Source organism: Thermobia domestica, chromosome 12 (genome assembly GCF_964235325.1).
Source record: "Thermobia domestica chromosome 12, izTheDome1.hap1.1, whole genome shotgun sequence".
Classification (NCBI taxonomy): Eukaryota; Metazoa; Arthropoda; class Insecta; order Zygentoma; family Lepismatidae; genus Thermobia; species Thermobia domestica.
Genome location: NC_137465.1, coordinates 226,037,781 through 226,064,269, shown reverse-complemented (window position 1 = coordinate 226,064,269; position 26,489 = coordinate 226,037,781). Strand labels below are relative to the sequence as shown.

General features: G+C 35.7%; 1 protein-coding gene across 2 annotated transcripts in view; it reads left to right on the top strand.

The window, feature by feature from the left end:
- LOC145667066 (mini-chromosome maintenance complex-binding protein) overlaps positions 1-26,489 on the top strand; it is a 68,646-nt gene that overhangs the window by 29,049 nt on the left and 13,108 nt on the right. For both annotated transcript variants that reach the window (XM_081734763.1, XM_081734764.1), the window contains exons 7-10: positions 1,082-1,205; positions 4,089-4,262; positions 13,843-13,952; positions 16,043-16,176. In XM_081734763.1, the coding sequence (XP_081590889.1) occupies positions 1,082-1,205; positions 4,089-4,262; positions 13,843-13,952; positions 16,043-16,176 (542 nt within the window). The remainder of the gene's footprint in view (positions 1-1,081; positions 1,206-4,088; positions 4,263-13,842; positions 13,953-16,042; positions 16,177-26,489) is intronic.

Here is a 26,489-nt window from a genome sequence, read left to right as displayed (position 1 = left end):
TCTTCTAACGCATGCATAAAAATTCGGCCTAATTCTTACCCAAATTCGCTTTTGAGAATGTTTCGAAATTTTAAGGTTTGGTAAAGAAAAAGTCACGAAATTTCATTTTGGAATTTTGGTAGACACCCTGGACATGGACCTGCAGTTTAACTCGGGATCCGAACCACATGAGGTCCTGCCGGTCATAGACCCCCGAGACTGCATTGGGAATGTCACTGTTTATCTCAACAATCTCGAAAATTATGGATTGAACACTAATATCTGTAGTTTTCGAGTATTATTACACGTTAACCCCTTAAGCCCATGCCGATAGGGAATGAATTTTAACTTAAACGGCATTAGAAGTATCATTATTAATCTCAAGGACCTTGAAAACTATGGTTGGACACGAGTATCAGTCGTTTTCGATTATTCTTACGTCTTTCCCTTGTGCCGAAATGCCTAAGTTAGGTCAAGGTCCACTTATGTACACTCACGTTCAAAATGATTGTTGCATATCTATAACTGTCTTCGTGTAAGAAAATAATGGTTTCGCAGGGTACTTCTAATACTGATACTATGTGTATAATCGGGAAATGTATATTTGTGGTAAATTTCATAGGAAAAGAATTACAAATACGAAAATTAGAATAAGTAAAACAAAATGTTGTTAAATGGACAAGAAAGTTTTATTTTCGTTTTATTGTTCTTATTTACTGCTCTTTTGACATGAAATTTTCCACATACATGTCTTTGCCGATTATACACATACTAACATTATAAGAAATACCGGACGAATTCGTTATCAAATTATATTCCTACAACAACATATTTATAGACATGCGACAACAATTTTGGACATGGGTGTACCAAAAATTTTCAAAGTAGTTCAACAGTATAGGAGGAGTTAGCGAACAAAACTATTACATTCATTTATATATATATATATATATATATATATATATATATATATATATATATATATATGGGTAAACCATATAAATTATGTAGTATATTGTATGTCATTTGAGAAGGTCGATGAAGATACGGTTTCATTTTTATTGTTGCATATTTTAACTTGGTTGTCTTTTGTGTATTTTAGTGATGGATGAGACTTTAAAGGAGGCGGCTGCAGTTCGACGAGATTTACACATGGTTTTAACTCAGTTGCTACTGGGAGACGAGTTAGCTGCTGACTACGTAATTTGTCATTTAATATCCAATGTGTAAGTATCAGCCTTGAGTTATTCAACAACTTATGAAGTACAGTTTTTATAGGATATTTGAAATATGTTAAATAACTATGTATTTTTTATTTATTTATTTATTTATTTATTTTTTGTAAAACATAGGGTTTCTGCGTAATGTAAATGTTGTGGTGCATTATATCTATAATTAATATACAAAACTACTTGTTATGAATAATACAAATTCGTACAATATTACTTTTCACTAAAATATAATTACATAATGGAAAGTTACATGCAACTTTTGAATCCCTTTCATACTGTTTAATAAGAGATGGTAAAGGGTGGTCCAAAAGTAGGTATACACCCCTGCATTGATCAAGTATAACATTCTAGCTAGTAGGTTTATTTGCTTCTCGAGCTTAAGATATAAGTAAAAAGATATTAAGAACAAGTAATAGAGAAACTAAGTCTACCTGACGGATAGCAATAAGAAATGATCTAAAAACAATGAGTTGATCAGTACGGGACTGTATACCTACTTTTGGGCCACCCTGTAGTACAAAAACATTGCAGTTATCTTTGGTTGATTGCATTAAAGTGTAGTGTCCATGTCAGCAGCGATGCTGTATGAAACTTGAACCTACAGCTTAACGTGGGTTTCGAACCACACGAGTTTCCGTCGGGAGACGAACCCGTATCTTCCGTTGAAGACGAGTACGCCAACGATATAACCATGAGGGCGCTCCATTGAAATCACTGTCTATACACTGTTCTTTAATAGTACAGGGATTTACTTTAATATCGGAGAGCTTTATGGGGAATTAGGGAACTTTCTCACTTGTGTTTTGAGGGTCACGGTTTCGATTCCTGGTAGGATATTATTTAGGCCAGATTTCACGTTAAGCTGTAAGTCTAAGTCTCAGATAGCCTCGCTGCTGAATGGGACGTTAAACCCCAAATCCTAACTCAACCCTCTAACGCATCTTTCAGCATCGATCCTATATGAGATGTGGACCTACATTTTAAAATGGATTCCGAACCACTGTACTGCTTTCAGGTTTTCCAAGGCTATTCCACCAGGAATCGAGCTCGGGACTATGTACTAAATAGGCGCTAACTCTACAGCAGCGGGAAGGGTTCCACGTCGTGTGTTATTGGTACTGATAAGCGATGTTAAACTCTAAATCAGCCAAATTATCTCCGAGACACAAAATAACAAAATGTTCTTGGTAAATAGCAAGCAATATTATTAAGTATTCTTTGTCTTCATAATAGTATGTAATGGTTTATGATTACCAAACGTTAAGTAAGAGTTGGAGTATTTTTGAACGTGATAATACAGTCATTCTCTGACGTAATTTTTACAGAACTTGTGCAAATCTGAATAAGAATAAGAAAGGGAATACGTAGGTATTAAGTAATATTGCAAAAGTACAGAGTGCGCGAGGTTAATATTTCACACTCCGCTATCCAGTTCAGCCCTCGATCATTAAGAATTTTGGATAAACAAACCCCGCATGGGTTTCCTGAACTGTTCGCCTTACTTTCGGCTTTTTAAAACTTTACTTGCATTATTGGATTGAATTTCTGCATTCTCATTACGTTAATGTGTGATAAACGCGATAATTATCCTATGTTTCATTTTACATTATTTACGCCTTAATTTGAAAATATTCATTTGTGTTTCGTTTTTTGTTTCGTTTTTATTCCTTTTTCTTTCGTATGAAGTGTTATTTCTTAAACTTAAATGGAACGATATATTAATGAAAGAAAGAACAACCGAATTTTTTTACTTGTCAGATCCTCTATAGGTGCAAATTCAGTAACACAGAGTGAAAAGTGCTACAAAGTCCGTTTCCCAAAACAGCCATACAATTTATTACTCCCAAAGTCGGTGCTCGCCACTCAGACCACATAGCTTGTACAATGGGGGGCACTTCTAAATGGTACAGCCATATGGAGATTTACGGCTAAGGTGTACCATTTAGAAGTGTCCCCCGCTGTACATTCAGCGACAAAAGTTATTTCCGTTTGGTAAAATTTAGTTTGGAAATTACGGTGGTTCACCGAGTTTCAAGGGTGGAATCAGGGGCGGATCCATGGGGGAGCGATCGAGGCGATTGCACTACCCCCCCAGAAGAGGAAACTTTCTTATTTTATATATATATATATATATATATATATATATATATATATATATATATATATATATATATATATATATATAACCCATCCCAGAGTTTGAAGCTCTTAAAAGTAGCTCTAAGTAACAATATGATAACCCATCGCCCCCCCGCCCCCCAAGGTCGGTCCTAGATCCGCCCCTGAGTGGAACGTACAGAAAATTACATTCTTTTTAATTTACTGAAAACTGTACTCAAATTGTCCTTCCATTCTGAAGTTATTTACGAGACTAATTTCGTCAAACGGAAAGAATTTTTATCGTTGACTGTAATACAGCCTAGGTGCTGTACATGGACAATCCAGTGTCCGTATATTGAGCACACCGTTTGGCGGTTGTAATTATATATATATATATTAATGAAAGGAGGGAACAACTGATTTTTTTACTCACCAGATCCTCAATAGGTGTGAATTCAATAACACACAAGGATTGAAAGTGTGAATGGTTAGACCGGGACTCGAACCCGGTATATTTATGTATAGAAAAAGTTGGTGCTGTTTGTGTTAGGCCCGTTTCCCAGGAGAACAGGTTGCCTTCTGTGGCAGCGTTGTTCATTGGTGATTGCAGTGTCTTGGGCCAATAGTAAAGAATGCAGTTCTAAGGTGTGTTCAGCGCAGAGAATCGGCTGAGCATGTATTGAAATGCATACATTAACACAACTGATACTGATACTATATATATGAACGTTATGTATGTTTAGTATTAAAGTGATGCATTTTTCTATACGTTTTCAGGTACCTGAGAAAAGATTTGCTTGCCCTTGGCAAATTCTCGTCGAACTTATGTAACATCCCTCTGCAAAGTGAATTTTCAAAGAAAGTGTATGATATTCTTCAGTCCTTACTGCCGAAGAGCTATTACTTACCTATGACACTAGACAATATGAATAAATTATCCTTTATTCCAAGGTAATTGTAAGAGGGTTTATTATTATTTCCTCAATTGGTTGCCGTTATACTTCCGCTGAGGTTATTTGAAATTGTTACAGTATAAATCTGTTCTATCAGTTCTTGAATTTATGAAAAAAAAAAAAAAAAAAAAAAAAAAAAAAAAAGCGTTTCTCAAGCTGTGGTCTTTGATGTCTGCTCTTGTAGCCCTTCTAGACTGAACATTAGTCCGGAAAAGACAGAAAAGTAAAATTGTGTATCACTGTATAGTTGAGAATTTTAGATAGATGTCTATTATACAAATTCTAATAGTTAAATATAGATATATTATTATAGGATATTCGTAATAGTCTTCTTTTTTATTGATAAACTAATATGTATTTTCTTTTGTTAAGACCAATATAAAATAATTTTGATTAATAATTACTTATTGAGCCGATGGAACACATTTGTTATAATAATAATACGAGGGACGTTCCGAAAGTATGTTTTCGTTATTTTTTTCACACGGAAACTTTATTGGCAAACACACATATACCATGGCATCATGAACTATACAACTTTTACTATTTTTCGACATAGTCGCCATCGACATTGAGATATTTGTCGTAGCGTACAATCAGTTGGAAGAAACCACTCTGGTAAAACTCGGTGCTCTGCACTATAAGGAATTGTCACACAATCTGGTCTACCTCAGCATTGTTTTGGAAGTGACATCCCGGGTATGCGGCTTTCAATTCAGGGAACAAGTGGAAGTTCGATGAGGCAACATCGGGGATGTAGACAGGGTGATCCAGTCTCTCCCAACCAAAGTAAGCAATCTGATCTTGTGTGTGCCTTGCTGCGTGTGGTTTTGCGTTGTTGTCGAGGAGCACACCACCTTCACTCAAGAGCCCTAGTCTCTTGTCGAATGGCGAATGAATTTAATGAGAGTGTCACAGTAGCGTGCTGTATTGATGATCCCTTCATTGAGGAAATTAAGGAAAATCACACCTTTCCCGTCCAAGAACACTGTGCCCATAATCTTCCCTGCGGAGGGTGACATTTCGAATTTTTTCCTCACTAGTGAACTGGGATGCTTCCATGTCATTGAGGCGGCCTTTGTGTGTGGGGTAAAGTGGTACACCCATATCTTATCGCCTGTAATGATTCTAAACATGAATTCATTTCCCTTTTGTGCGTACCGCATCAAGTGATCGAGGCTTATTTCCTTTCTTGCACTCTTGTGATCTGGGGTCAGGTTTCTCGGCACCCATCTTGCAGAGACTTTTCGGTAACACAACACATCATGGAGCATGTGATGGGCCTGAGAACACGACCAATACGCCATGTGAACGCTACGTCTGACACCGTTATATACTTGTCCGCTAATAGCATGTCCTGTATTCTAGTAATATTGTTCTCGTTCGTGGATGTGCTCAGGCCCATCACTTCGACCGTCCTCCACACTCTTTCTTCACTGAACATGCACAGTCTATAGGCGTTCATGGATGACGGACACACTGGTCTTACGTGCCCATTCATACCGGATAACGGCATGCACTTTCACTAACGACCACGTTGTCAGCACACGTGTGTCTTTCATTGGGATTTGTACTCGGGCATGGGTCTGTTGCTTCTCTCTTTCTTCTTCGGTGCTGTGTGCACGTGTCATTCCACCTCTGCTGACGCTTCTTCCTTTATTGAACCAGCAATGTGTGTGGTTTCTTATGGCGATTGTTTGTTTCTCCTGGTGTACCATCTTCTCGTTCAAAACAAATTACGAAGCTTACTTTCGGAATGTTTCTCGTATAATGACACGTATAATGTTCTCACTGTTTTTTTTTTTTTTTTTTATTATTATTTTTATTTATTTTTTTTAACATTTCAGTTGCTCTAGTGGTCAGTTTTCTTCAGATCAGAACGCTTAAATTATTTTCGTGTGCAGATTTTCACATAGTTGTTAAGATTAATATTGGCACGTTGTAATATATATATATATATATATATATATATATATATATAATTAATGGTGGGCACAAAAACCGGTGGAAAAACCGAAACCGGTTCGATTTTCATTAAATCCAGTTTCGGTTTTCTTCAAAACCGGTTCCGTTTTTTTTTTTTTTCAAAATTGATTCTTTTTCTGACCAGAATAATATTTCCTTGTTCTCCGGAAACCGATTCCGTTTCCACAGAAATAGTTTAATGTGTTTTCCAAAAGTTTTGACCGAAATCAGTTTTGGTAAAAAACGAATCGGTTTTTGAAGAAAACCGAAACCGGTTGCGGTGAAAAACCGAACCGGTTGTGGAGAAAACCGAAATGTCGGTTTTCGGTTTTTTCTAGAAACCGGTTTCCGGTGTTTATAAAAAACGGGTTTGCCCATCCCTAATATATATAATGTCCTTATATGAAGTATCGATAGCCATTATTTATTTTCTAGTTATGTAATTTAGTTCATTTATGCAGTAACGAAACGTAGTACAAAAAGATGGCAAGGAAAAGAGATTTAATGTATTCATATATTAATAAGTTAAGATCTCTCAACTAGAAGATAAATAACTACTGGTTGTGGATACCGCATATGAGGACTCTTCGGTTTTTTTTTTTTTTTTTTTCCTTCACTGTTAGTTGCAGCAACTATGTGAAGATCTTCATAGCAGAATAATTTAAGCCTTATGCCATGACGAAAATTGACTAGTAGAGTAATTGAAATATATTTTAAAAACATGCAGTGAAAGACCATTATAGGCGAATTTTAATTTATACTATGTTAAAAATATAAGTATACTGGTGTGATTGTGTCTGGTAAAGAACAAAAATAAATAAATAAACTAATTTTGTTTCGAACGGGACGAAAGGAGAGTGATCCGTAGAACAATGTGACTAATAAAATTGGTCTTCACGTGATGTAAGTTCGAGAAAGACTGCTTTTAAATGATCACAATAGAACTTAAAAATTTTGCATCCATTTAAATAATGATGTTGCCTTATTGTATGAAGAAACTAAGTTGAAAATTTCAGAAATTAGTAAGTGATAGGTGTATACCTAGAGTAGTGCAAGTTACTAAGAAAGTTGGTGAATGTCTTAAAACTTAAGTGGGTAAAATATTATTTTTAGGATAGTATAGTAGCAGGGTGTCTATCGGTCACGAAAGTCACGAAATTTAGCTTTTGAGTCACGATTTTTTCTTAACTGTTCAAATGTAAGTACAGATTGGAAAATTTTGTTCTATAAAACGTCAAAGTTCACCACCAAAAATGTCTATGATCAGCTTTAGACGCTACCAAATCACAAGCAAAGTACGTTTCTATCGCATGGATGAAAATTCGCTCTTGAAAATTTTATGATTTGGTAAAGAAAAGGCCACGAAATAGTCACGAAATTTCTCTTTGGGATTTTAGTAGACATCCTGAGTACAGTAACTAGTACTTCCCTCTGCGTAATTCTGAAACCTGTACATTGTACATAACTCGTAGTAAAGTATTGGCCTAGTATCACATTTATGCAGTTCTTTTCCAATCTGGTCCTTAACAAAACTAATGTTAAAAAGTAGGAAAACTAGATCGGATGAAAGAAAGACCTTAGAATACAACATTAGTCTTAGTGTGTAATAGCAGTACGATCACAGGTTTGCGTATGTATGTTCTGTAGTTGATATTCATGACAGGGAAGAAGGCGAGAGAGAGAGAGAGAGAGAGAGTTTATAACGTTAACCTGCAATTCGAATGATTAAAATCTCGTAGTATATTCCATCTAAAATTATTTACTACTTACTACGAAGATTATTTAAGGCTGTTGCTACCTCTTCGCTGAGTCGAGTTTTCCCCTATCTAATAACATTGGAACTTTTTTCGTGTTTTTCTCAGCAAACAATGAACAAATCCTTACAAAAATTTGCATGGAGTCAGGTCGATAATAAAGAATTCGTTATATGAGCTTATAATTTTACTAAAAGCCTCCAATTAAGTTATTCATTCCCCCCTTTTTTTCATGTGAAGATTTGCAACAACGCATTGACGACACTGCGTTCTCTCTTCTAGCAGGTTGCGGCGAGTAACTGAGGGTTACTTTGAAGTTTCAACATTGTCCACAGCTGTGAGGGGACCCTTTTCAACAATGACATATTTATGGCATTTCAGTGAGGAGGCGTTGGAGTACGTTTTCTTTGCTGAAAGCAGAAAAAAAATAAACACAGCGAGAACAGATCCATTCTTCTTTACGTTAGCTTTTCCCCTCGTCAAGTATAGACAGTTATAAGTAATTAGAAGCGAACTGTCTCTATTGAATAAAGATACTTTTAATGTATACGAAAGCGAATGTCACTTTATCACTATTATTATTATTATTATTATTATTATTATTATTATTATTATTATTATTATTATTATTATTATTATTATTATTATTATATTTTTCAAAACATGAAGAGACATACCTTTCTTGACTCCAGTGCCCATTTTATCTATATATGAGGTATTTATAATAAACTTCTATACTGCTAAAAGAAAAGCTACTTTTATAGTGACGTATTATTTGTATTTTATTTATTATATTTCAATTTAAAATAAAGTGTATGGTTTGTAACAACGAATAGTGCTCAAAACAACACCTATTACCAGTCAACTATAGATTTAGATCAAACATAATAATGGACAACAACACCAATATATATTGTATACATTTAGACTCTATTGGATCAAAAGATGCAATCTATTTCAGACAAAAATTTTCTTGTAGGCCTTATATCTCGAGAACTACATATAGCGTACCCAAACTATGACTTAACCCTGGAATACACAGACAAAAAAAGCTTACGTGAATACACAGGTGGGGTGCCAGCGCACCCCATATAATTAAACGCTACTAAAATTAAAATACACGAACTTAAATATGTTTATTTTACTTTATCAGTTACAAGAATACACAATAGGAGTTTGTATGTATCTTTGAACAGACACAGCTACACCTTACTTCACGAAATGCAGACTTCCTTTCTGTGCTCAACAGAGCCACAGTCGCGGTGAGTATAACGTCTGGGGTGCTCCAGCATCCCCCTGTGTATTCCAGGGTTAACTTAGTATGATGTGCTTATTGCGTAAAAAAATACAAAAACTCGATTTAAGGACCGTTCAAAAATTTTGTGGGCCCTGATCCACAAAATTCAATATATTACATTGAATCAAAAATTTTCTTGTACGCCCCATTTTTTGACAATTACAAAGTGTGTGGCCAAACCAAAACTAACAATTTACTCATCATGATGTGCTTATTCCGTATAATAATAATAATAATAATAATAATAATAATAATAATAAAAAGATTCAGCTGCCATTCAAAAAATTTGTGGGCCCTGATCCAAAAAGATCAATATATATTTCACCCATTCAAACATTTTCTTGTACGTCCCATATTTTGAGAACTACATATAGTATAGCCAAACCAAAAAGTAACAATTTAGCCCGCATGATGTGCTTATTCCGTAAAAAATACGAAAACTCGATTTAGGGCCCATTCAAAAATTTTATGAACCCTGATCCAAAAAATCCAATATATTTCATACAATCAAACATTTTCTTGTAGCCTTATATCTGGAGAACTACAGGTAGTGTAGCCAAACCCAAACTAACAATTTACTCAGTATGATGTGCTAATTCCGTAGAAAATACGAAAACTCGATTTAGGAACCGTTGCTAACTTTTGTGGCCCCTGATCCAAAAACTAATTATTTGGCAAGATCGCAATCTTTTTATGCACTTTTTGGATCATTGATCCATTTTTTGGATTATTCCTAAAATTCTTGTTTTTATATATTTTTTATATTTATATATAAGGTGATACAAAGAAAATTTAGGGAATCAATTGATCTGATTGAAGATTTGTTTAAATCTATTTTATAGAATCTTTTAGATTTGTTAACTATATTCCTGTTAACTGCAGATTTTTTAAAAAGATCTCTTTTTAATCTACACTCACTCATGAAGTATATCTATAACTTTTGTCAATTTTTAAAGTTGCTTCTCAGATAAGTTTCGAGAGTTGTCCGCAAAATTTCGTTAACATCTTATTTGAACTAACGTAACACTGTAATCTCACTTTAATTTACCATAGTATATTTTCTTTCTTTCTTTCTTTCTTTTTTTTTTTTTTTTTTTTTTTTTGCGTGAAAGTAACATTTGAAACCGAATTATTTCTTTAAAATTTATACATGAAATGAAAATTGTTTTTTAAAAAAACTATGACATACTCATTGTATAAATAAATGTGAAATATTAGTGTTTGTTTGATTTATTTGTATTGATTGAAGTCAATACTTCGAGTGTAACTTTGACCACTTATCAACAAAATTAAAAAGTCGTAGACCAGTATAATTTAAGCAAGTTACTTACTTGATTTGAGACATAATTTTGGAGGGGAAGAGTAGAAATTTTACTGATAACATTTTTTTTTATTTAACTTTTCCTGTATTTATGTTTAGCGTGGCCTTGTGAATTTTGTTTACTTTTTTTTTTTTCAATATAGAAACTTACCAGGGATTTTGGAGTATGCTCATAGATATTTAAATTGTGAATAGTGCTTCGGTGATATTTAGCATTTTGATTATACTGCTTGTTTATTATTTTTTAATAACTTCATTTACATAATGTTGTGGCTTGATGTAACGAAGTATTCCATCACATATTTTTTTATACTCATACGGTAATGCTTTAGTTTAATATGTATGACAATGACAAATTGGTGTACCTCAACAAAAAAAGCCCTATATTTTAAAATGAAGCATAATGCATAAAATTAAAATTATTCTGTTAATATGTGTTGTACTATATATATATATATATATATATATATATATATATATGTTGTAGCTATAGATGAAATTTCGCGTTCACCATCTGGAAAATAAATATTTCTTATTTAGAATGCGTAAGTTACAAGGTTATTATTAGCAGGTAACACTAATAAGTCCCTATTCCCTGTTACCAAGAAATAAGTCCCTATTCATATTTCGTAAAGTAATAACCAAGAAAAGACGTTACCAAGAAAATGACGTTTGTATCTACATTAACACTACATATTTCATTATGTATAGATGTTTTTCTGTTTAGTAAAAGAATCCCTGATATTACACTTCACTTTTCCTACAAATGTGCTCTGTTAGAAGGGTAATGTGTGGTCAGTTCTTCAGTTTCCCAGTTGCCTCACGATACTGAAACAACATCGAAAAATCTGTCATCATTAGGAATAGAATTCGACAGCATTTACGCTAAGAACACATTTGTGTAACAAAAAAGTTTATTTCTAAATTTCCTTCGTATGTGGTAAAAATGAAATTATTATTATTTAGCATAAACATTCTATACTACTATTCACAGTTTCAAATACATATACAGAGGCCGGTAGCCAGCCCAAAAATGTAGGGGGGCGGCTGAAGTTAGGGGAGCCCGATCCAATCATATCATAGTTTATCACCATATTATATTTCATTTGCAAGCCTACCGTGAAAAATTTAGGGAGGCCAGCGAAAATTTAGAGGGGCAAACCTTTAGATCCTCCTGAATACGGGTCTGCATATACATATATATAATTACTCCAAAATGCTATCTCCACTGGTTTACCTGTTTCCGTGAGGTTACAAAAGTCAAAGAGCGCTGGTGTTTTCAATGTGAAAACCCCACTGGTGTCGGCAGCGCGGCCAGTCTCTGGTCAAGGAAACACCGGCAAGGAGGAACCGATGTGGTGACCACAAATTTTAACTAAATTACTAGTGCCAAGTCGCACTGATATTCCTTGCTCGTTACAATCTCTTGTGCCAAGAATTTCCTATAATAATAATAATAATAATAATAATAATAATAATAATAATAATAATAATAATAATAATAATAATAATAATAATAATAATAATAATAATAATAATAATTATTATTATTATTATTATTATTATTATTATTATTATTATTATTATTATTATTATTATTATTATTATTATTATTATTATTATTTCACACAGGAAATTTGAAAATAAAATGAAATCTGTAAGTTTTACGTCCCACAGTTATGCCGGTTAGGCTAAAGGAGACAGTAATGATAAGTAATGAATGAAATGGTGGAATGAAGAAAGTGGGAGAAAACTGGAGAACCCCGAGAAAACCCATGCACACGATGTTTGTCCACCACAAAGTTCACTTAGCGCGACCTGGGATCAAACCAAGGACCCCATGTAACTGAGATGAACGCTCTACCACTGAGCCACCGCGGCCCCCACACAGGAAATTTATCTGCTATCACAATCGTCTGCTAATTTATATTTGTATAACCAATCACCAGGTATAAGACTGAAATACATGAGACGCAAGAGGCATCTTGCTATGTTTGAAAGTAACCACAAGAACTCCGAATGAGACTAGACGAATATACTAAAAGCAATAGGTTTAGCAAAGAAAATAAAGAGCGCCCCCTCCTTCTCAGTGCCATAAATCTGTCCTCGAAAAGGACGAGAGGGCTAGAAAATTTCATTCCACAGATGTGATATGGACAGAGTTTAAAAACCTGTTTTAAATGGCTAGCCCGAATTTCCCTCACGCTGCTAATACAAACAGGGAGAAGGAGAGATCGCACTGTTGCAAATCTTCACATGAAAAAAAAGGGGGGAATGAATAACTTAATTGGAGGCTTTTAGTAAAATTATAAGCTCATATAACAAATCCTTTATTATCGACCTGACTCTATGCAAATTTTTATAAGGATTTGTTCATTGCTTGCTGAGAAAAACACGAAAAAAGTTCCAATGTTATTAGATAGGAGAAAACTCGACTCAGCGAAGAGGTAGCAACAGCCTTAAGGATTACACACTAGTTTCAATCACATAAACACACTCTATTTTGCAATAATTCTCAATGGCTTTACAGCAATGCGATACACGTCTATATAATACGACGTCTTGAGTTGAGTTGATGTTGAGTTTAGCAGCGAGGCTATATGAGACGTGGACCTACTGATTAACGTGGAATCGGAACCACATGAGCTCTCGCCGAGAATCGAACCCGAGTCTCCCACGCCAAAGACGCGTACGCTAACCGCTTAGCCACGAAGGAGCTCTATATAGGACGTCTTGTTGAGTTACATTTTGATAATTATATATAAACAATTACATGGTAACGAAATTGTTACTTAAGTAACCGGATCACTGTTATAACAGTGAGTAAACAAACATTTTCTACCTAGCGATGGAAAAATAAATATTCACAAATCAACATTAATTATAATATTTTCTCTTTTTCTTTTAATATGTATCTGGTACTTGTTAACATAGCTCTTTTGCCCTGAATACTAAAAAGAATAAACGGTTACACACGGAGTAAATACACGTGATCGTTGTAAATTGTGGTTAAAAATAATCTAGATGAATGTTTTGAACAACGAAATTCTAAAACAAATTTATATTAACAGCTCTCTTCAAACTATTGAATCTAGCAATCAGTCTGCCTTTAACCATAAAGTAACGTAGAAGCTGTATGAATCAGTTTTGGGTATTTACATTCTCGGATTGAGGTAAATGTATGCTTTAAAACAAATTGAAGTAACTTAATGCTTGATAATTGTTCTATTTAATATTTCAGGAAAGACTACGATAAAAACCGACTTCAGAGTGGCGTTTTACAACTATCAGAGCATACACATCTTGTTCTAGATGAAACTGCTCTTACAGCTGGACAACTAGATTCCAATGGTACGGTAACATTTTTATTTTACTAAATTTCTCATTTTAGCCTTGTTTGTAACCGCATCACGGTGAAATGACTGATGTGATTGACATGATTTTTTTGAACGTAGTACCTACCTCGAACTGGGTTTTTATTATTTCACTGTGATAAGAAGGTAACGGGGGACTCAGAATTTATGCCGAAAACAACATTTCAGGCCGTAATAAGGACTCATCAATCATTATATTTAAATATTATCCGTTTTTCAGTTATACGTGATAGAAAATTTTTATTGCTTCTAACGTAGACCTTCAACATGAACCAAACAGTGTCAACGAGCAAACTTAAGAAGGAAAACCAAACATGCTAGGTTGACTTTAAACATTGATAAACACGGGAAGAGGTTAGACAACGAGAGAAATAGTGACAGCAATCTAGCGAAAAGAAACTACAAAGGAGGAATGACAGCACTAATAAAATTTCACAGTCACACCTTGATTGAAATGCATATTCAGAGAGAAGAGGGTTTAAAATTATTGCAAAGAACAACGGCTGCGCCGTTTAAAATGAATTTATAAGCACTTCGTCAAGTTTGGTTTTCACGATTTCATTTCGATTGAAATACACATTCTAAGGTGGAGCAGAAATAAGTTCTTATACACCTTCCAAATACTCCCCAGGAACCTATTTCCCTCTATGAAGAATGGGCGTTCAGCTAATACGAAATAATTGAAAGTTGCTTTAATGTTACATAAAGCATTAAATTTGCATTCATGTTTGCTTCAGGGGCCGCGGTGGCTCAGTGGTAGAGCGTTTACCACTGGTGCATGGGGTTCTTGGTTCGATCCCAGCTTGCGTCAAGTGAGCTTTGTGGTGGACAAACACCGTATTCATTTCTTTTCTCGGGTTCTCCCGTCTCCTCCCACTTTGTACACTACCATTCATTCACTTATCATCATCACCATCTCTTTTATCCTAGCCGACATAACCGTGGGAGGTAAAACTTAAAAGATTTCATTTCAGTTCACTTTTGCTTCACACACATGTATGTACAAAAACATCCTTATACATCCTTATATAGATTAAAACGACATGGCACAGTATAATATGTATGTTCACATTGTAGGGCAATAAATGTATAGTGTAGGTGATGGACTCTTATTTCCTTTTTGACTTTCGAGCAATGATAGGAGAGGAGAAAGTATTATAATCGTGAAAAAATATATTTGTGACCTTAAGGAATTTACGTTTCGTAGCTCTTTGTATGTTGAGAAATTGTTTTGAGAAAGTCATGGAAAACCTTGTCAGATTGCGCTATCTTATGAATGTATTCATAAAACTACAGAACGGAGCAACTGCACGATTGGTCAATGTTTGCTGTCCGATTTCTTCTGTGTAGAATAATTTCTGTTGATCTGTGATCCCCTGTCACAGGATCTTTCTTCTTATAATTTTAAAACGTATAAAGTGTATTCAAATAACCCACGTTTCACGTGCTTAAAATCAATAGTAAGGGTTGTGTTTCGACTGTTAGAGCAGCTAATCATGAAAGTCCGTATCTGATACAACGTGTTAGCAGCTAATCACGAAAGTCCGTATCTAATACAACATGTTCAATCCATGCGTTCTCTAGCCTACATAAAGGTTCAAAAGTTGGTAAATGAATGATTCTTAGGTTTTAAAGTGTGATATAGTGTATGTTTTTTAAACGTTCGACGATTATGCTTCGAGGTTGAAAGAGGCAATAATGAACGAAAAGATGGAATGAAGAAAGTGGGAGGAACAAGAGAATCCCGAGAAGACCAAAGTACATTGTGTTTGTCCACCACACAATACATTTGGTGCGAATTGGGTTAAACCAGGTATCTTTCACACCAGAGGTGAGCACTCCCTGCTGAGCCATTGCGGCCCCAAGTGTAAATTATAAACAAATACAAGGTGTGTATTGAAAATTTGATTGTGCTGACTTTTTGATTATTGTATAATCAGATTGATGAGTGTAATAGATTTTCTTACATCGGTTAATGAGTGTAATAGATTTTAAAATAATGACTCTACGAATATTTTTGTTTAGCAGTGTAGAAATTAATAATTTAGTAGTTTCCTTTTATTTCAGGTGTTCATAACATTGCAGCTTTGAAGACTCTTATCCAACAACAGAAAGTTGATTATGACTTCAAATATTATCGCATGGAATATGCTTCAAATGTACCTGTTCTAGTTTTCTCAGAAGGAAAATCTCTTCTTCCAGTAAGTTGGGTATTATTATTATTATTAAGAGAGAGAAAGAGTGTGAATTTACCAATTCCATTAATGCAGTAATTAGTTATCATATGGTCGAGAAAGTTGTTTCCGAAACCTACTATTTCCATTAGAGATGTACCGATATCACTTTTTCACCCATACCTTGTGATGTTATAGGTACCTATAGGACGGATATCCAAATAGATCTCTTGTCGTCGCGAATTCTGTCGAGGAATATGAAGCTTAAAATATACAAAACTATAATCATGCCTGTTGTTTTTTATGGCTGCGAAACAGGGTCACTTACTCTGAGGGAAGAACATAGACTGAAAGTATTTGAGAGCAAGATCCTGAGACGAATATTCAGACCCAAGAGAAACGGGAATGGGGAATGGCGGAAACTTCATAACGAGGAACTACATAATTTATATGGTTTACCCAACATTGCTAGGGTCATCAAGTCTAGGAGGCTTAGGTGGGCGGGTCATGTAGCTAGAATGGAAGAAAGTAGAAACGCTTTCAAAGTCTTGACTGGAAGACCAATCGGAAAGCGACCATTAGGAAGACCTAGGCGCAGATGGGAGGATAATATTAAGATGGATCTCGCAGAGATAGGAATACAAAGTAGAAACTGGATGCAGTTAGCTAAGGATAGAAGTCAGTGGAGAGCTTTTGTGAACGCGGCATTGAACCTCTGGGTTTCATAGGCCATAGAGTTAGTTAGTTAGTTACATTAGGTAACCATTGATCGAATATTTCGCCCAAGCATTAACGACGAAACAAGTTATCACTAGAGTAATAGCTTCTTTCACTGCTAACCACACGTAGGCAAATATTCAAACAACAACCTTAAACTTATGAACAGAATAAAACTTCAGCATCATTTGAACTGAAAGAGAACATAAAACAATTATTCGTTTGTATTAATATATTCTGCACCATACGCAAACTATGAAATAACACGAGGTAGCAATACCCGATCAATCTGACACTCAGATTGCGAGTAGAATAAATGCTCTATTTCGAATACTATTATACTTACATAACTTTACAATAGATGCACAAGATAAATTAAATATACGCTGGATCCACATATTTGCTAACTTTTCTATGAATTGTTTTGAGCAGCGAATGTAAAGTGCTTGTCTCGAATCGGAGTCTCGGCGCCCAATGCCGTTACTTCATGCAACTTCCTTTTCCTGCTGCTCACGTGAGTCCCACCCACCAGAGTGACGTAAATACAGGTAGGACTGTGATTGGCTGCTGGCGATGGCCAAGGCCGTCGACTGCTATCGTCTGCTTCGCTGCTGATATATCCGTTGTGAGAACATACAACGATTAGTTACACTATGCGTGGATAAGTAGCAGCCTTCAAAATAAAATGATTAAATTGTCCAACCTGGGCACACCAGAAATAATGCATAAATAATTATTACAACCCGATACTGATACTGAAGATTCGAGTAGCGCCGATACCGATACCTTTGAACACATTTCGTATATATTATCAGGAATTTTCAGAATAATGAAATTATCAACATTGTAATAGGGTATATTAGACATAAGGCCAAACTTTGACATACAAAGACAAAATGCAGAATTTCATGTTAGATTCCACACAAATAATATATTTCCTCTAAATTTAATCCAACTGATATAAAATGAACTAAAAAGCAGCAAGTACTTACATAGTGTAAACTTAATTCTAAGGGTTAGTGATTGATGTTTAGAGTGATAATGTATTTTGATAGTTACATTGTATTTACTAGTATCTATTACATATATATAATGCAAACGGATACTACCGTTACAAATTTTTATTTAGAAAATTATGCATGCTGAACCACGTGTTGCTTTGTATACCATAAAAGAATAAGGTTATTTAAGCGAAGTCGAAAACGATAAAACTATTTATTAACTTAAGAACTAATAGTTTTTAACCAGTAAGTAGGAGAAAATAATAACAAAGTAAGCATCTTGTGGGTTTTGTCCATAGCATATTCTTCTAAATCGAAACCTCTGTCTCGTTTGGGATTCAAATTACGGGTCTGCTATTCTGATCATGGGCGCCTGAAGTTAAGGGCAGGGTGGAACTCTCTCCCCTGGCTCACGAAAATGTATACATAATATAGCAAACCACGTATATTAAATACCAAGCGTAATATATTAACCATGGAATGTTCCCTCCTTAGAAAATTTTCTTCGGGCGCCCATGATCCTGACTGAGGACCTTTAGCTTTTTCTCACCACTATTTTGGCATCGAGGGTCTAAAAATATCAGTTGAGTACGAGTAGGGCAAATCGAGGGCGTACACATGCATAAAAAAATCGATTGTACAATTGATAATAATTTAGAACAACTTTAAGTCTAAAAGAAATGTATGAAATATAAGTGTCTCTGTTAATACTAAACAAGTTGAAAATTGTTCGGAAAATGTATTGTTAAATGCCGGTGGTCAATATTACTGATACCGATATATGGGCACATCCCTAATTTCCATTCATTGAAGTTTTACATGAGACCATAAATTCCGCTGCGCTTTTCTGAAGGCACGGACTCTTGAAGTTTCATTATTGTTCTTTTTTAAACATGCTGATGGCAAACATCAAATATACAGGGTTTGTATGATAAGTAATGAGACCAGGTCTGGAAACATTGTTTTATTGATCTGATCTGTACAGGGACTTAAAAGCTTTCGAAGTACTCTCCTCTTGCGTCGATGCACTTCTGCAATCGATGTTTCCACGCTGCAAACGCCCCCTGGAAGTCAGCAGCCGGCATGTCCTTTAGAAATGTGGTCACGGCTGCTTGGATGGCTGTGACGTCTGCAAAACGGGTTCCTTTCAAGCGTGGCTTCAGCTTCGGGAAGAGGAAGAAGTCGGCCGGGCTCACATCTGGGCTGTAGGGTGGTTGTGGAAGGACTTCCACCCCAATCCGGGTCAAAAAGGAGGTCACTAAGAAGGCGGTGTGGGCAGGGGCATTGTCGTGATGCAACTTCCACCGGCTAGCGATCGCCGGTCTTTTCCGCTTGACGCTCCTGTGCAGTCTCTCAAGGACTTGTTTGTAGAAGGCGGCGTTGACGGCTTGTCCTTGGGGTACAAACTCCTTGTGGACCACCCCCACATTGTCAAAAAAAACAATCAACATTGTTTTCACCTTTGACTTCGACATTCTGGCCTTCTTGGGGCGCGGGGACGCAGGAGTGTGCCACTCCGCGCTTTGACGTTTCGTTTCAGGGTCGTACTGGAACACCCACGACTCGTCACCTGTTATGACGTCATCTTCAAAGTTAGGGTCACTGTTCATGAGGTTCAACAGTTCCTGACAACAATCAACACGTCGTTGCTTTTGTTCGTCAGTCAACACTCGCGGCACCAGTTTCGCACAGATTTTTCTCATTCCCAATTGTTCCGTCACAATCTTGTGCACTGTTGTGTGGTTCATATCGAGTTCATCAGCAATCAATCTCAACGATAATCGACGGTCTGAGTTCAGGAGATCCCTCACTTTTGCCACAGTTTCGTCCGTAGTCACTGTTGTCGGGCGTCCAGCCCTCTCCAGATCCTCAACGCTTTCCCGGCCGTTCCGGAACGCACTGTGCCAACGAAACACCTGGGCTTTGGATAGGGCTTCCTCTTTGTAGGCCTCCGTGATGAGAGAAAGCGTCTGAGTAGCCGTTTTCCCCAGGCGAACGCAAAATTTGATCGCATAACGCTGTTCGATGGAACCCTCCATGTTTGTTGATTTTCCGCCGTGACAAGAATGTTCACAAGGGCTTTGTCCAAGGCTTGTCCGCGCTCCACTAAGGCTCGGAGCCAACTGACGCGCGGTGCGTTGCTTTGCTCGGACCCCCCCCTACATCCTCCATCACCGACAAACCCGCTCCAGCGACACGCGCGCCGCGGCGCGGCGAGTCTCATTACTTATCATACAGACCTTGTATAATATTGAAACGGCTGACTGAGTTCTTCCCATGTTCGAACACCAATTCAATATATGAGTATGAAGAATGAAAAAGAACCTCCCAGTAACGGCACCATTTATAAAAGTACGTACGTATCATAAAGATTTGAAAGATAACATCAACCAGGGGTGTTATTTCTACCATAGTGCTTTTCTCTATATATGAAGAATTTATTTAACGTGTATTACGATCTCTTCATTACACTATATCTAGCCCCACCTCTTCTCTCTTTTTTACAGTATCATCAGATTGCATTATGTCTCTAACAACCTTTTCAACTTTTGCTCTACCCACACTGAGAATACTCATGAATGATTCTTTATATATGTTTACTCTACCATTACTAGTTGAAATGGTATAGTTTGTAGAGTACTCTGGTTTTCTGACATTGGCATTCATTACTCCAGGTCTGTTTCTTAGAAATACTGATTGCACTTTAATGTTTCTTTGCAAGAACATCCTGTCTTTATTTAACTGCACTACCAAGACTCCAAAATTTGTCATGGAATGCTTGTATATCATATTCTGATATCATACATATCTTACAAAAGGTATCTTCACTCCTGTGGGTGCAAATAATGGGATTATCTTTAGAGTTGTGCTTTCTTACCTTATCTTGAGTTTTCTTTCCATTGTCTGGACATCGTTTGCGTTTCCTTGGTTTATCTTCAACTTCCATACATTACTCAGTAGCTTCAAAATCACTTGTTATTTGATATTCTGGCAGTTCATGAGCTCTTTACAAGTTGAATAAATATATTACATAGCTTGAAAAGCTACATACGTACGTATATATGACAACACACCTACAAACGAAGTGATCTCGGTCTTTGGCGGGTTTCACAATGTCAACAACAAAAACAAATTAACGCATAATGAATAATTGTGGGGAAGTTGTTGTCAGGCTCAGTGTTACCAATCTAAAAACAAAAATATTTTCAGTATGAGTTATATTAATGAAAATATTTCCTATTACCAACATAAGTAAAATGCTATTCCTTTTAAACACAAATGGAAATAGAGGTTTTTGGAAGTAAACTCTGATTTTAAATGCTATTTTAATGAGTAAAAATGTGTTTTAAAAACAAATTAAATCTAGATCCAGTAAAAAACAAAATGGTGTGCTTAACTCATATTTGAAAAAAATATCGTTTAGTAGATTCCGGAAACAAGCTTCTCATACATTGAATACTTAAGGGGGTAGACTACTAAATATTTTTCAAAAGCTAAAAAATTTTCTTTTGCCTATTTTTCGTAAGTGGAAAGAGATATTGAAATGTAACTTACCACAATAATAGTTAATGTTATTCTACACCCGAAAATACGAATCGGAAGAATAATAAGTGTTGCCATTTATAGAAATTACAGTGTGGCCAAAATATGAATTACCCAAAAATCTAGGTTAAGACAGCGACTAGAAAAATGAACTCAACGGTAATTGATGACTTATGTTTTTGTTTTTCTTGTTAATTACTTTTTAAATAATATTTGTATTTATTTTGTAATGACAAATAAGTTATTACAAGATAAATGCAAATATTATTTAAAAAAAATAGTCTACAAAGAACCAAGACAACGTGATAGGTCATCAATTACCGTTGAGTTCATTTTTCTAGTCGCTGTCTTAATTTAGATTTTTGGGTAATTCATATTTTGGCCACACTGTAATTTATATGGATGGCAACACTGATTATCCTTCCGATTCATATTTTCGGGCGTAGAATAACATTAACTATTATTGTGGTAAGTTACATTACATTATCTCTTTCCACTTACGAAAACCGAGCGAAAGAAAAATTTTTAACTTTTGAACAATATTTAGTAGTCTTCCCCCTTAAAATCATTCAAATTTTCTACCTCTATTATTCGAGTGTTTACTTGTGTCAGGGATCTGGTTTCTTGTCATTTGAGGTTATTATCGGCGAAATATTGAGCAACATATCTAAGTGAATATATTTGTGATGGAAGGCGTAATTATTCAGTTCATATACGAAGTCTGTAAGTAAAGTAATGAGTCTGGAGTCAGAGCTCAAGAACTGTGGCAACACTGCAAATCTCCTTTCCGCATCCACAACGCGCATGCGTCAAGATCTCATGTAGCCTCAGTGTGAGTGATGAGTTCGTCGTTTTAACAGGTGAAGTGGGAAAACCCATGTTGTGGAATGAGTTGTGCCGCGTCACCTCACGAGAATGAACGAACAGAGTCGTGGACAACGTGTGCCATCAAGTTCTGCTTCAGACTTGGGTATAACGTGACCGAGACTGGGCAAGTTTTTCCCTTAGGCAATTCATTCATTATTTCGATTCTTTCTGTTCAGTGATTTGTTCAATTTGTTCCGGGTTTTTGAACGAATTAGTTCCAGTGGCTGCGTCAGGTTGATGTGCATAGCAAGGAATAGGGAGGTCACGTGACTTTTCTGTCAGCTTGTACACCCATGTTCAAAATGATTGTCGCATATCTATAACAATTTTGTTGTGTGAGTATAATTGGATAATGATATCGCATTGTACTTTTAACACAGCTACTATGTGTATAATCGGCAGAGATATATATGTGATAAGTTTTATGTCAAAAGAGCTGTAAATAAGAACAATATATCGAAAAACACTTTTCTTGTCCATTTAGCAACATTTTGCTATACTCATTCAGGGTGTCTACTGGTCATGAAAGTCATGAAAAAGTCATATATTTTGCTTAGTGGTCATGAAAGCCATGAAAAAGTCCTTTATTTACCCAACTGGTCATGAAAATCTGAAATCTCAGAGTATATTTTTATATTTCATACTTTTATACCTCATACTGCATGTACTGAAATAGTTGTATCAGGTCAGTAATCGTGAGAATTTCCCCCACCAGTTAGTGCTGGCTAACTGGTACTTCACTGTCTTCCTAGCTGCTCCCCATTTCATCTTCTAGTCTCTGTAACAACTTTTTACTGTCCAACTTTCTGATCTAGGCCGTTGCAGTCACAAAGCCTTTGATACTATCTGTGCGAAATGCATCGTCACGAAGGCGAGAAGTCCTCAAAAGGCAAAAAGACACCTACGAAGAACAAGAGAAAGCAAAACGCACCATGTTGAAAGACTTAAAATGTTTGGAACTGAAACGTAAAGCTCTCAGTGACTCAGTAACTTCAGAACTTGATGGAATTGATGTTCAAATTAACTCATTGAAAAAGAAGTTGAACTTGTGATATTCAATCAAGATGTCTATTTTTGTGTTCACTTTTTTTTTTTAAATTTTTATTGTGATACTAGTATGCAGACTGCGAGAAAAAAATATTTGTAAAAGTACCCTTGAAAAAAGAGAAGAAAGAAGGCGTCAGACCCCATCCAGGATGAAGGTTCCATTATGAACAAATTCAGTAGGTCTTATCAGTATGTTTATGTACGCTGATTTCAAATATGACACGATGGAAAAGAATTGTATATTTACGTAATCAGTCTTTTCTTGTAAACGAAAATTATAAATGTAGAATTCAGAGTACATAAAATGCAGATATAAAACCTAGCTGAATGTAACGGACTGTTCATAAGATTTTTTTAAATCTATAGAACCTGATAAGCCTTAAACCCATACTTGAACCGCAATTAAAAATTTGTTTACTGCCTTTTAAATTGCTCTTGCATTTTAAAATTAGTTGTCAGCTAATCGACATTATGTACATTAGACAAATTAGAACATAATGTGATCTTCATCTTAACCGATCCACCACTGATGGTAGGGGTTTATTATTACTAATGGTAAATTTTTATCGCCATGGTCATGAAAATTTGAACAAAAAGGTCATGAAAAGTCATGAAAAAGTCATGAATTTACTTTCTGGTATTCCAGTAGACACCCTGTCATTCTAATTTTCGTATTTATAATTTTTTTCTATGAAATTTACCACAAATATACATTTCTCGATTATACACATGGTAACAGTATTAAAAGTACGCTTCGATATAATTATACAATTATATTCGCACAACAAGACTGTTATAGATATGAGGCAATCATTTTGGACATGAGTGTACCTTGCAGTAATCGTTGGTCGGGCGGTGTATGACGGAAGTGAAATATAGGAGTTTCGCAGTCGAATGCTGTGTTTCAGATATGAATATTTTAATTGGCTTTATTCGATGAATTATTTTCTGAGGAATTACTCTAATTTAAAGTTATTTAAACTGTCAAGTGAAGTTCGCAACACAGCAGAAAATTGTTTCAAATTTTGTTTTGTGTCGGAATAGTGAAATTAAGTAAAGACTTCTATTTCGTATGAGAAAGAGTATAAGTTATTTTCCACTTTTCGCGGAGAAAAACTGAAAGTACCGTATATTCTAAAAGATGTTCATTGTATTTAAAGCAAGTTTCTGTGAGGAGTGGCACTCTTTTTGGAGTAATTCAAAGCTGGAAGTACGATAAATACATTTGATTTGTTATATGTTTGTTAGTGGTATTACGAAATACGAGAACATTATTAGTGAGTGCTCCTTTACGACGAAGTTAAGTTCAAAATCTGTTTGTGATTGGCTGACCTACCTCAGGGAAGTAAGTTTGGAAGCTGTTATAAGATATTAAATAGTTCTCATTGCGGGATCAGGGTTAACTGTTGAACTTAATGAAATCCTCTTTGGTCGTAGAAGTATTTAACATTTTTGAGGCTGCAACTGAATTATATTTATCTGTATAATTTTTTAGGTATGTTATTATTTTTTGTTTAATATATTTTTAATTTTTACATAGAGTAGTAGTTTGTATTTGGGGGGTTAGGGGGGACTACCCCCCTCAAGTGAATAAAAGTGCATGTATTTCACTTCCTCTCGCTATAAGAATTTCGATATAATGCTTAGTTTTAGGTTTTTATGATTTTTTTTTTTTTTTTTTGAATGCTGGAGTTGGGGTGTGTGATGGTTGCTGGTTTAATATTTTCATTTTTTTATTTTAAACATTGAATATTTGAAATATTGATTAATTTAGGATTATTCTAAGAGTGGAAATTAGGATAGTAATACATTTTTCGTTACTTCATAAGACTATGTTTAAAATAATTAGTGAAGGATGTACAGCAGGAACGACCATAATTCCTAATCCAATTCTGTTTCGGAGGAACTGGTTCCTCGGAACATTAAAGGAATTGTTCCGAGTAACGGTTCTTTTGGAAACGGAATTGAATTCATTGATCGAATCGAAAATGAATGAATTGCCTAAAAGAAAAATTTGCCTGAGACTGTCCAGGGTATTTTGTGAAGCCTGGGAATCGGTAGAAGATGAGCTTCGGTTAGGAAGTGGCAACGTCCAGAAATAAAGCAAGTGTGGAACATATTTGAGATATCGTGCAAACTGACCGTCTGTTAAGTTTTAAAGTAGTAGAAGGTGAACTGAATTTGAACAACACGATCGTCCATCAGATTTTTATGAATGGACTGAGGATGAGAAAACTTTGTGGGAAACTGGTAACGAAAAATCTTGCTCGTCAACAGGAAAGACATGTGCCGTCACGGATTAAAACAGAGTTTGTACTGATCAGAGAAGTCAGGGAAAATGGTGCGGGTCGGGGAAACTCAAGGAAAAAGACTGGAAATCAGGGAAATTTTATAAAATATATTTTTCCTAACATTAATTGTACACCAATTTCAGCTTAGCCAACTATAAATGGCACAGTATCAGACGCTGCTCAGATTTTTATGGGAGGTAAGTGGAGTGTATGTATGAGCAATTGATTACTATTTGTGTCTGTAGAACAAATGTTTTCATATATAAATATTCACCGTTATTTATTCCTTATTTATATATCAACGTCATCCGACACCTGTCTTGAAAGTCAGGGAATTTCCTGCCAAATGTCAGGGAAGGTCAGGGAGAAGTCAGGAAAATAGATTTGTCCAGATCAGTAGGAACCCTGTGAAATTGATCCAGATTGAAGAATCTCATCGCAGGTAACGAGGCTTTGATCTTTACGTACGATCCCAAAACCAAACGACAAAGTGCAGTTGCACACTCCCACCTCACCATTGTCGAAAAAGCACGAATGAACTTTTTTTTTGGGGGGGGGGAGGGCAGCAGAGACATTGTGCATAAAGAATTCATGCCTCAAGACAAAGTATCAACATACATTTTTACAGTAAAGTTCTTGAACAGCTGCTAAAATGGGTTGCTCGCGTGTGGTGGAACGCCTCAAAGATCTGGATTCTGCATCACGACGATGCTCACACAACGCTTTCGGGTATGTTTTTGTCACGAGAAACATCCCTGTCATTTCTCAGCTTCCGTATTCGCTTGACTTGAGTGCCTGTGACATCTTTCTTTCTCCAGTTGTAAAAGCACCTCGAAAGAACCACTGATGGATGATAAGAAACATCAAAGCGGCT